Below are 13,009 nucleotides of genomic sequence, written 5' to 3' on the forward strand. Positions count from 1 at the left end.
GGCTTTATACATGGACGCAGTCAATAATGGAGGGGATTTTGACTGGAAATGTTCCGACTGTGTGGCAGAAATAGTAACCAACCCCGCTAACCCCCTGCTATGGAGACCGAGGTTTCGGCGCAAACCAATCCTGCTATGGAGACAGAGGTAAGTAGGACGGTACATAATGTCGAAATCTTATGCTAATTACATTGAGTGAACTACATCCTTAATTACATTAAATTTTTGAACCAAAGTGATGGAACTCAGGCTCATGGTCCACCCCACAGGTCAGATACCACAGGATTTAAAACGTTTTAGTACACAATATAATCTATTTTTCTTCTAACACAGGTAAATGATTCCGAACCTCGGGAAGAAATAGTTGGTGTAGCCATGGATACATCCCATGGGGATATGCAGATGAACACATCCCAGGCAGAGTCAGGTCATGGCTCTGACGCGTCAATTTACGCCGGGGAGTACGGTTTTCAACGGGTCCGTGAAGTAATGGAGAACTCCTTGGAAGATGCTTTGCCCACAGACTTAAATTTACCTTCCAACGGCGATGTGGAAATATCCTACACGATTATGAAAGGCTCAACCCAGTGAAGAAAAGAAGAACTCATTGATTCACTTGGATACACATATACAGTGAAGCGAAGGTCGCATAACGGAGTTATTTGGAAGTGGGTTACTTTCTATTCAGTTATATAGTATATACATTAAAAGCACTGGACAGTGTTTTATGCATTTATATATATATATATGTTATTTTTTAGTTGTACAAAGCGCAATGGTCGGATTTATTGCAAGGCGACAGTTTGGCAACGTTGTAATGGGTTTCATCCAGGATGTCATGATCACATTCATTCATCACAACCCGGACAAGCAATAGTCGCAAATGTAATTGCAACTGTAAAGAAGAAGGCTTGCGACAACATATTCACTCCAGCAGCGGAAATAGTGGAAAGACTTTGGGGGAGCATGATGGCAATGTGCCCGTACCGACAATGCCAGAGGCAGCCAACCTGGCAAGAGTAGCTAATCGTCTTCGACAGAAGCTGAGGCCAGAAGACCCCGTGGATCTAATGGATTTTGAGTTAAGCGAAGATGATATCTCAGCAGGTATTTCAATAACGTTAATTGTTAGAGTTTATATAGTTACGTTAAAAATAAATACGTATTTTTCTAACGATTACAATCATGACATTGGCCATTTTTAAATTTTACTTCCACAGATTTTATAACTAAGGACATCAAGCGACAGAGGGCAGGAAAACGGCACATTATATTTGCTACTAGACAGCAGTTGGATTTTCTAGCAAGGGGAAAACGGTGGTATATTGATGGGACATTCAAGCTCATCAGACCACCGTTTACCCAATTTCTAAGTAGACATTGCTTCCTGAAAAAGGTGAAGACACAAAGCAAGTAAGTGTGTTTATTTTTTTTACAAATTCCGAATATATCAAAATTTGGGTGATCCGTGGAGGTTGAAAAGTGGTACTAAATGTTTTTTTTTCACCCCCGTCAGGTTCCTCTCTGCTTTGTCCTCATGTCCGGGAAAAGTAAGAAGGACTACGAAGCTACACTGAAGGGAATCAAAGATCTTTTACCAGGAGAGATAGAATTTAAAGAGACCATGGTAGATTTTGAAGATGCTATGTGGCGGGCGATAAGAAGTGTATTTCCAGGAATTATTGTAAAAGGATGTGCCTTCCACTGGAAGCAGTCCGTGTGGAGACACATACAGCGGACAGGTTTACAAAGGGATTATTTAGAGAGCGACGCCACATGTAAATTCTTAAGAAAACTGATGGCATTACCCTGCTTGCCGCATGAAGTAATTCCAGCGATGTTCTACAAGTTGAAAGAGGATGCAAGGACAGATAAGCTCAAAGAGACAAGTCAAATTTTACATCAACTCAATTATTATCTAGTCCTGTGTAAAATTATGTCGGCTAAAAAGCATGTATTTTACTCACCATGTCTAAATGCTTTCGTCTTTTATTTTTTTAAGGTATTTATGTACATTGAAACGCAATGGATCGACTCGACCGTCATGCCGCCCTCCTCGTGGTCTTGTTATATGCAGAGTGTGCGACCTGGAGGGTTGGCATGCACGGTTGAACAAACGCGGAAAGAACAATCATTTGCCGTTTTATTTACTAATTGACCTGCTATATAAGGAGGCAATTTTATTAAAAGTACAAGCTCGGATGGTATCCAAAAATAAACTACGAAGATACCAGAGGAGGACATATGTAGAGATGCAGGGAAAACTTTTTAATTTGTGGGAGAAATTTCAAACAGAAGAGTGTTCGGCTGACCATTTGTTAAGTAAAGCATCGACGTTATATGGAAACGCCCCAACAGTTACCCGGCCACAGTAAAGAATTCAACAGAACAGTTATGTAAGTTAGTGATCTATCGATATTATTTCGCCGTTAATAATTTCAAGAACTCCGATGTTGTGTAATTTCTATCGTATATTATTTCGCCGTTAATAATTTCAAGAACTCCGATGTTGTGTAATTTCTATCGTATATTATTTCGCCGTTAATAATTTCAAGAACTCCGATGTTATGTAATTTCTATCGTATATTATTTCGCCGTTAATAATTTCAAGAACTCCGATGTTATTTAATTTCTATCGTATATTATTTCGTTAAGACACATACATTAAAAAAACATGTTACTAGTTTTTGAATGTACTACAGTAGCCTTCCATTGTCTGTCGTCGACCCCCGCCACCACGCACTCCATCAGCGCCCCGATGGCGGACTTCTTGTCGGGTTTCACTTTTGATCGTGATTAATTCGATATAAATGCAGTTCGTTTTCTTTGAGTTTAAAAATGACCTACAGTAGGGTCGGCATGGTTAGTCAGTCGCCGGTACGTTCGCCTCCCACTCATAGGCGGTTGTACCGGTTGCCGCTGATTAATTAAGCAGACCCTACTTTAGGTAATTTTTTATTATCCAAGAAACGTCCCTAGCAACAAAGGGACAAAGCGAACCACACAAATGCTTAGAAATATAGTCGTGGTGCGAGTTGGCATTGATGCAAGTTGGTTTTGGTGCGAGTTGGCATTGATGCCGTGCGAGCTGGTCTGGTGCGAGTTGGCATTGATGCCGTGCGAGCTGGTCTGGTGCGAGTTGGATCAAAATCCCAAGATATCTTCCTACAAAAAATACCTGACCTACTTAAGGTATAGATGCAGGTTCGTGGGCACTTGGGCTTTTTCATACTAAGACAGTCTTGGCCAGAAACTGTTGAAATTTTGGAGCTCAATCATAAGTGGAACCTACTCAAAAATCAATTTTAAAATATAGGGAATCAAGGCACGCGTATGTGATTAAAAATCCGGAAAGAGTGTTTACGTTGCTCTTTGATTGACAGGTCACGCGGTGTGACAGTCATCAGATTCCCTTTCAGATCCAGTAGACTTAGATTCACTCTACTACGGAGATCATATCCTCTGCGAAGACGGGCAGATCATTTGATGTAAACCGCAAAAAGATTTTGGGTATGCGAGCAATAGGGAAAGTTAGAAGAGCTCTCATAAAGTTCGCAAGTTATATTGGCCTTCCCACTCCGCTGTCTGACCATCCGTACGCTGACAATTGTTCGACATTCGCGGAAGTGACTGACCGCGTTATTGCTGCCGAATTTGATTCAGCTGCAGGTGAATTGAGAGAGTTGCAATGTCAGGCTGGGAAAATTACCGATATCAACGACACAGCAAATGTAACAGTATCTGTGGATGGTTCATGGATTTCGAGAGGATTTTCTTCTCGTCTTGGTTTTGTCAGTGTCATAACACTGGTGAGTAACATGTTTTGTTTACTTTTTCATTTTCACAACAGCGTTTCAATTTTGTGGGATGTATGATTTTAATCTGACAGAATTTGTACGTAATTCTTGAAGGCATGGAGTTTATCTTACCTCCCAATATGTATGTGTCCAATTTAAATCGCTATTTTGCACTTACTTTTCAGGCAAAGTTTTGGACGCACATATCATGTGCAATAGTTGCGCACAGTGTAGCAAATGGGATGAAAAGGTTAAGGACTTTTACTACACAGAATGGTTTTTAGAGCATGAACCGAATTGTCCTCTAAATCACGACGGTTTCGCCAAAAGCATGGAGGAAGGTGGTGCTTATGTTTAATTTGAAAGGTCTAAGGAAAGGCATAACATCAGGTTGATGTATTTATTGTTATTTAGTAAATATTTGTTTGATTAGTTATGTGTTGCATATTTATTATAATTTATTTGTGGTCTGTTATTGTAACTATATAACATCATTTACAACCATTGAACTTGCCAGATGTTTGCTACTTTATATTTATTAATAAATAAATTTATATTATTACTGCTAAATCAGTCACTCTAATTTTCCATATCCTTAACCAGCAGAGTTTCTAATCAACTTGTAGATTATTTTACTACATTTGAGTGAGTTTGGTTATATGGCCGAATGTGTCCAACAGAATGATGTACTTCTCACTGGTAAAATGAATGGCTATTTAGTATCTTTATTTGTATCTAGGGGGTGGTGATAGCTCTGCTTACCGAGGTGTGAAGTTTATTTATCAAGAGGACAACATAATTGTTGAAAAGTTGGATTGTGTTGGCCACATTCAAAAGAGAATGGGATATAGTTTTAGCATTGTATTCAATTAGTCCACCAAAATAATGCTTGCGTATTCATAGATTTAATTTATTATGATTTTGATTGCAGTGTGCACATTTCCTTTGTTTGCAAAATAGACTACCAGTACATATTAACATTTTATTTATTGTTGTTTCTTTTTGCCAATCAGGTAAAAAGTTGGAAGATGGCAAAGGCTTGACCAGTCGTTCCCGATTGACCAACAGGATGATAAATGCTTTCCAGCTGTTTTACGATGTTGCCATTCGACAAAACAAAGGCGAGTTTTGAAAGAATTTGTTACAAACATAAAATTGTTTTCATTATAGATATGTATGGCTTGGGAAAATTAATTTTCTGCAATTATTTTGTTCACATCTGCATGGTGCGTAGTTATTTTATTTCACAATATAAATGTGTAGTCATTTACAAATTTGTATCTACTCTGTCTTTCTCACACTAAAAATTCTCTAGTACCCAAATGATGGGTAACCCATATTAGGCTCTAAACTAAAGTGTCAGGTATGTGGTATGTTGAGTTTGTATTACAAAAGGAAATTATAAATCACTCAGTGACTCAATATTTTTTTTTATTAATCAGGGGATGTTTCAGCTATGAGCACACAGACCCAGGCCATTCTGGACCACTACACAAGTACCTTTGATACCCCAAACCATGATAACTTTCCAGTTGGTGCAAATGGCAATCTGATAAAGTTACAGGAAGGAAGACATTCATGCCATTGCAAACACCAATTGCTCCTGCTATTGTTAATGTGTAGCAACCAGTGTTCTCAAAGCTGAAGTATGAGTGAAGCATGGACTCACTCAAAATCAAAGCTTGCACCATGTCATGTGGAACATCCTTCCAAAGGACCAAAGTCATGGTCATAAGGAAATTAGTTTCGGAATAAACATGGCAGTGATGTTGTTAAACAAGGATCAACACATCACAAATACTTTGATTTAACCCCCAGTCAGACTAGCCATGAAATCTGGAGGAAACTAGATTATTTGAGAGTCAGGGACAGCACAAACCATCACTCTAAAAAAGTGAAATTGCAGGGAGAAAAAAAACAAGCGGAGAAGACTACGCAAACTTGATAAGTTTATTTATGCTGAAGAAACAACTTATCAGTCTGGGGCATTTTATAGTCATAGTACAGTATTAAAAAACAAAAGGCACCCAAAATGTACAGCATGTGGCAAGTCACATGCTGTACATTTTGGGTGCCTGCTCATAAATCATTGGTTTAACTGTCAAGTGATTTTTTTGTCAGAGTATGTCAGCAAATCCAATTATTTAGCTTACCGGTACTCATAATAATTTTTATTTATAAATTTCATGAACCATTATGAGCCTATACGTTGCTGATATAATACTGTAATTATTAGATGTGAAGCCAGCATGGGCAGACCCATCCAAATAGCATGTGTAACATTTCTTCCAATATTTTTTTTCCATTTAACAATTAACTGTATTTGTTGGAAGAACGAAAGAACACTTTTTGTACATTATATATGCATAACCAAGATTGCATATATTAAATATTTTCTCTATGGATTTCTTACAACAATTGTATCTTTTCTTACACATTGTAAAGCCATTCAGAACCTCTTGTTTACTTCCTTCATGTATATAATTTGTGAAAGTCTGTTTATGTATATGATGTTGTTCAATGACATTTACAATTTAGTGGGATTAGTTTATTTATTGATACATTGTTGGTAATAAAATATCTCAAAATATCATTTCTAATATTGCTCCAATCTATATTTATCTCAATTGTTGTTTTTATTTGGTCAGAAAATAATGTCATCTGTGAAAAGTTTATAATTGCAGATAACTGGTCCCTGGAGTTGATTCCCCTTTTGTTTGGGGTGGTAAGGTTGGGTAGAACCAGAATAATTGATTGATTCGATAATGGCCTAGAATGGACTTGATGCTGTCCATGTTACATATAAATCGGCCCTAATTGAGGGACAGTAATACCCTAGGTTGGAAATTATTTTCTGGATTCACGAAAATGTGGTAAATTACCTTGAAAGATCATGTTACTGTAAAATACTAAATTTCCGCTGAAGAAATTATTCAACATGTTTATTTATTCACTCCTTAATTTTTTTCTATCTTTGATAAAAAATAAATAAATGTAGGAAAATCAAAGTTTAGCAGACACTGCATCAATAAATTCTTCAATTTTGACATCATAGGCAGTCTGAAAAAAATGTACATAAATAAGTCACACAAAATTACAGGAAACCAACTTGACAGAGAAAAGCAAAAAAAAATCTGCACCATCTTGTTGAAACATTAAATGAAAGAAAATACTGCACAGATAGTTGTTTACCTTCCACACATCTGCCTTCACATTTCTTGGCAATAATATTCTAACATAATTCAGGACATGTCCTGTGGCCCAACTTCTTTAGCCTAAAATGGAAAAGTATGCATTAATTACAAAATAGTGCCCACGAACCTGCATCTATACCTTAACATTGAAAGAAAAGAAATATGGAAACTGAAAAATGACGATACATTAGCATTATATAAGGTAATGTTGGTGTTTTTATAGCATCATAAATCCAGAAAAAAATCAAGGGCGCTTTAATATATAAAGTCACAAGTCCTGGTACTACACTTGAAAGCTAATGTCTCAAGTTGACATGAATATAACCCCCTTTCTTAGATTATTTTTCACTTGGTAAGTTGATCTTGAAAGTTCACAAGATAGTAGGCTACAAACATTGCTTGACTCGCTACTGGAGCTAGGGACAGTGGAATTATTCCAGATATCAATAAAAACCTCTTTATGCGTTCATTAAATCTCTTTACATGGATTCGAGCCTTGGCTATTTTTGAAGTCAAAAAATAATTTGGGCATGAATTTTCTTAAAACAGTGCGGTCAGCAAACATGAGTTTTCTAATGTCATTAAAATATCAGCAGAGAAGTTGGAGCCAGGTTGTAAATATACATCTAATCCGTGATTCAGATAATTTAAAGCAAAATGTTATTGTATAAAAGCAGTATCCACGTCAAAGTCTTACAAGTGTCATGAATAATTCATCAGTAGGATTAGTTGTCTTGTTTATCAACTTAGTCTTACTACCTTTTTTCTCAGACTAGTTTCAGTATGTCAGATGGTTGACAACTGGACCGAGAAAATAAAACGTAAAAAGGTAAATCCGGTAAAAAAAATTGTCATCTTTTACGTCATCAGGACTTAAAAAAATTATCTTTCAACTGAAGACCTTTGTTTTGGCTTTTTGCACATTTAATTCATTTTTCAAAAAAAAATGTTCCCATGGTTATAACCTATACAAATAATAAAATAACACAGTATTATAAACGTAATCATTTTCTGGCGAAATAAACTATAGTTATTATTGATTATTGTAACATGTTACATTCTACCAGCCTTGGAAGGTAATACTAGTATCCAATAAGAAAATTGAATTATTGTGTTGGCCACCCCCCCCCCACCCCCAAATAGAACCAATAAGTAATTTGTATGGGTAGATATATAGTTTAATATAGGCACTTTGAAAATAAGTTGAATATTCATTTTTTTTTTCATTTTCATATGAATGAAATTAGGTGGTAAAAAAAATCACCCTTACATGTAACACTCGTTATTGTGTTATCTTATGTAACCTTTGATGAGCGCGTATTTAAACTTTACGGGCGTATTCGAAAACCGATGTCATGCTCCCAGGGTCCAGCAATCGTATATATAGTAAAATTACCTATAACAGCAGTAGTGGACAATTCAGTTCTGATTTATCATGTATGATGTAGTAAAAAAAACATTCATATCGCTCTACTTACTTGGCAGGTATGAGGTCAGGTGGTCGTGCCAACAAAATGTCTGCTGCATATATAAGTAAACTTCCTAACTCTGTCGACATTAAAATGTTTTTTTCGGCCGGCCACATAAACGAATCCAGCGTTCACACTTTTCTCTGTTCGTCTTTGGTTTGGGGAAGTTTATTAAAGTAAATACATCCTTCATATGCGGTCTTTCTTGGTACATTGAATCGCTGTTACACAGCCCGTAGCAGCAGTGCTTCTTAACGATATTAATAACGCAGTCTCGTAAATGCAGTGTATATATGTTTTCATTCTCGAATCATCAAGTTTTTCAAAATCGCCGATTCCACAAAAACTGTTGGCACAGGTAAATATTTTTTGCAATGTGCATGTGATTGTCAAACGTTATCGTCTTAAATAATGTTCACAGAAAAAACACACTCAGAAAAAAACGCATCGCTAATTAACCTAAGAGGTGATAGCATGCTATTTTTCCCAACTTACTTTCATTTATTTATTTACTGATCTTCATGGATTTTTATTTAAATTTGTTTAGCTTTGAAAAATACCTTTATTCCAGTTGTTATGATTTTGATTTGATTTGATTTTTGTTATTTATTATTTGCTGTACACAACATTACAGTTTTAAGGTCTGTTTTGTTTTTACCCATACATCTCGATATTCATGCCTGAATGTTTCATTATATTTATGTTTTATATACTTTTAGCTAATACTGAGGATGATCATCAACCTGGAACTTCAGCCAGAATGATCCTGAAACCAGTGCATGCCAATGTTACAGAGGGTGACACTTATGAAACTGAAACTGCTGAGAAAACATCTAAAACACCAAAAGAAGCAACTCCGGATACCCGGATATGCGTCCAGCTTCTGAGGGAAGAAAAGAATTATTAATAACAGCATTTCCATCCTTATTTGAGGACAGTGATGAGTATGATCCTCATGCCCATATTTTTTACATATGTCATGGGTTGTGTTGTCAGCTATCTGAAGGAGACCTGTTGACAGTGAAATGTGGTGGAACTTATAGTAAATTTTCTCATTCATGGATCAATGACAGGGAACTTGCATATGATCTCTGGTGGTTGATGTATGTGGAAAATGCTGGCATGTACTGTCTACTGTGTGGAAAACATGATGCCCATAATCAGTTTAATAAATCTAAAGTTACGAATATTGGACTATCGACCAGACTTCGCAAACAAGATGTGAAAGAACATATTCAATCAACACAACATCAAAATGCAATTAAAAGTGAAATGATGCAGCGTGTATCTGTATTCCACAAAACTATTGAAGAAAAAAAAGAAGTTAATAATGTTATGCTAGAAAAAGTGTTTACAGCAGTATACTGGTTAGCCAAGGAAGAAATTCCTAATAAAAAACTCTTTATCACTCATAACTTTAGGAATTGACGAGATGCAATATTTTGGTCATAGTAGTAGACCTTCTATTAGAGAGATTTTTCTGACTATAGGAGAAACCATCAAAGAACTTGTCCTAGAAAGGGTTTAGAACTATAAATCGTATGGACTTCTCGTAGACGAAACTAGTGATATTGCAGTGATGGAACAACTTATTATCTTTTTAAAATATTTTGATTTTCATCAAAATAAACCAGTGACAGAGTTTCTTTCAATGGAGGCATTAACAGATTCCTGCGGTGCAAATGCAGAATCTGTTACAAAAATCTAGTTTTTATCTTTGAGGAAGCAAACCTACTTATCAGTAATTTAAGAACTTTTGTATCTAATGGCGCCATTACAATGACAGGGAAATTAAACGGTGTAGCTGCTAGGCTTTGTATACTTAACTGCTACTGAATTTCCATTGCATATGCCATAGACTTGCGCTTGCTTGCACTGACACTTGTAAAGAAGTTAATATAACAAAGAAGTGGAGCATTTATTATTACAAACATGGAGCTTATTTGAATATTCTCCTAAGCGCACCAATGTTTTCATTGAAGTGCAGAATGAATATGCAAAAGCAAACTGGTCAGAAAAATGTTAAACTTTAATTAGGCTACACCGATTTAATTTTATGGATGACATCCGCGCGCGCATTAGTTTTCGCCTGTTCTCTCTCTCAAAAAAAAAATCTCCTACGACGAGTCTCCACATATCGGTTTTCTGTCCGGAACTTGCCGACTCATATTGTCGCAAAGCGCCGACTTGTCGTAAAACTCGTTTTGGACTACCTCAAAACTTCGCTGGTTCCCGGCGTCCTTTGCGAATGGTAGGTAGGACGCATGTAACTAGTAATCGCCATATTGTTCCATTTGGGCCGGTTTTCCGGCCGGAAGTCACGTGACTGAGTAACGTAATTTGAAAACATTCCAAGTTCCGTTCTGCGTAAACATGTCTATAATACTACAATAAAGCCATGCTCAAACATACTGCCTGCTTAGATTTACACATTTGAGATGTTTCTGAACAAAAGAAACAGTTTTTTATTCACCCAACTTTCGAAAGTAAAAGGAAACCCCTGAACGGCCACGAGCGTAAGCGCTGCTATCAGGTAACCAAGGGAAATAGAACAAGCAACGAGAAAGTGACGGACCAATGAGAATTCATCACTAGTTACCGGCCTCTTGTGGCTTGTTACGCCATGACACTTGAGGTGGGAACCAGCCAACCTCAAAACCAAACTCCGCACAGTTAGATGCGCGTTACGTAAAGCGCAAAGACCTATGGGAAAGAGATTGCCTCAAAACATGCAAATTGTGCCATAAATGATCCAACATGGCGACCACACCACTAAAATACGTGAGCATAAAAGTTCAGAGGTGAAACGGAGGGATTGTTGTAGACTGGTACGCAATTGACATTGGCCAGGGAGACGTTTTTACAGCTATACGAGAGGTCGGTAGCGGCAAGCGAGTTTCGCCCAGACAACTTTGAGAACATATTGTCCAGAGTGACTGTCCCGCGTTTCTTCTGCAATGATGAGAGAAGTGTATGGTGGTCTAAAAGTCGGTCAGGCGACAAATCAGTTCGGTTGCTTTGTCCGCATTGAAGTCGACAAAACTGCAACGAAAGCAGCAGAAGCTCCTTGGCCGAAGTCCCCTTACGGGGCGAAGAAAATTTTCTTCTTATTTTTTTTTCATTGTCTGATTCGGATAATTTGCTTGCACACACATTCAGTAATATTTTGATCATATGACTCAATTCCCATCGACATCACCACCCAAGATGGCTGCCAAGGGAGAACAAAGCTTGCCACACCCTGACGTATCAAAACTGGACACCATACAGGAAACACTACTCGAACTAACATCGAAGGTGGAATCGTTTGCAGATGTTCAAACCAAACTAGCAAATCTTCAAAAGTCAGTCACATATGTATGTGACTTTTTTGAGGACTTCAAAACCCAGTTGATTAGCCTAAAAAATGAAAACAAAGATCTACGAACCCAGCTAGCTAGAACGCAAGTGGATTTGAACGATCTACAGCAATACACACGCCGCAATAACATTGAAATTAAAGGAATCCCTGTTATGGAAGACGAAGACACCGACGACATAGAAATTAAGGTCGCGTCGTCCGTTGGAGTTAAGATCACCCGCGGCGACATCGACATCTCACACCGTCTACCAAGCAGATCTACTCGCCATGACTACAATCAACTAGAAGAAACACGACATTCAACGAGTATTGCGAAGTTTACAAGACGTACTGTGCATAACAAAATATACAGTTCCAGAAAATACCTGAAAAACAAAACCACAAATGATATTGTTAATACCGGCAGCAATCCAATTTACCTCAACGAAAACCTGACTTCATTGAAGAAACAACTATTCTACAGCGCAAATCAAAGACGCAAAGCAGCTCAATATCGCTACATATGGACCAACGCTGGTAAAATATATGTAAGGAAGGACAAAGGTGAACCAGTGATAAGTATAACACAACTTAGTGACATTCACCGCATCATGTAACTGTATTCAGTTTTAGCATCCATTATTATCATTATCCACAACCATGGATTCAACACCTTTAAAGTACAATTGTAATTCATATACTGTTAACCAATTCAATAACAGTCTTAATTCTTCCTCACAATCATGTGCTTTTATTCACCTGAATATTAGATCACTGTCTAAACATTTTGATGAGCTAACAACTTTTCTTAATGTATTGGAGAGAACATTTATGTTTTTTGGCCTCAGTGAAACCTGGCTGCATTCTGAAACTAATTGCGATTTATATAATATTCCAGCTTACAACTTGATCACCAATCACAGAGATAACTTGCGGGGTGGTGGTGTGGCACTGTACATTCATAGCTCTTTGTCTTTCACCCCTATTGACATTAATATTATGCACTGTGAATCGGTCTTTGTGGAAACTACCATTAACAACAAAACAGTTATCATAGGTGTTAATTACAGAAAACCCAATACTCCCTATTCAGAATTCCTCAACAGTTTAGAAGCATGTCTAGATCAGCTGTCTGCTAGTGGTAATGAATGCATTATCCTTGGCGATGTGAACATTGACACCTCTTCAGATTCACCATCTGCCTCCCAA

The 13,009-nt window shown here is 37.2% G+C and overlaps 2 protein-coding genes and 1 pseudogene across 2 annotated transcripts; all 3 read left to right on the plus strand.

Moving 5' to 3' along the window:
• The first annotated feature begins 1,228 nt into the window (after positions 1-1,228).
• LOC144345070 (uncharacterized) lies at positions 1,229-2,158 on the plus strand. The gene is made up of 3 exons (XM_085502640.1): positions 1,229-1,417; positions 1,517-1,883; positions 2,001-2,158. The coding sequence occupies exons 2-3, from the start codon at positions 1,538-1,540 to the stop codon at positions 2,156-2,158; spliced, it is 504 nt and encodes a 167-aa protein (XP_085358766.1). The 5' UTR covers positions 1,229-1,417; positions 1,517-1,537.
• Positions 2,159-3,512: 1,354 nt separating this feature from the next.
• Positions 3,513-5,442, plus strand: LOC144358593 (uncharacterized; annotated as a pseudogene).
• Positions 5,443-11,667: 6,225 nt separating this feature from the next.
• Positions 11,668-12,417, plus strand: LOC146739221 (uncharacterized). Its single transcript, XM_085502641.1, has one exon. The coding sequence runs from the start codon at positions 11,668-11,670 to the stop codon at positions 12,415-12,417; it is 750 nt and encodes a 249-aa protein (XP_085358767.1).
• Positions 12,418-13,009: the final 592 nt, after the last annotated feature.

Source organism: Saccoglossus kowalevskii, chromosome 8, assembly GCF_978046115.1.
Source record: "Saccoglossus kowalevskii chromosome 8, keSacKowa6.1, whole genome shotgun sequence".
NCBI classification, from domain to species: domain Eukaryota; kingdom Metazoa; phylum Hemichordata; class Enteropneusta; family Harrimaniidae; genus Saccoglossus; species Saccoglossus kowalevskii.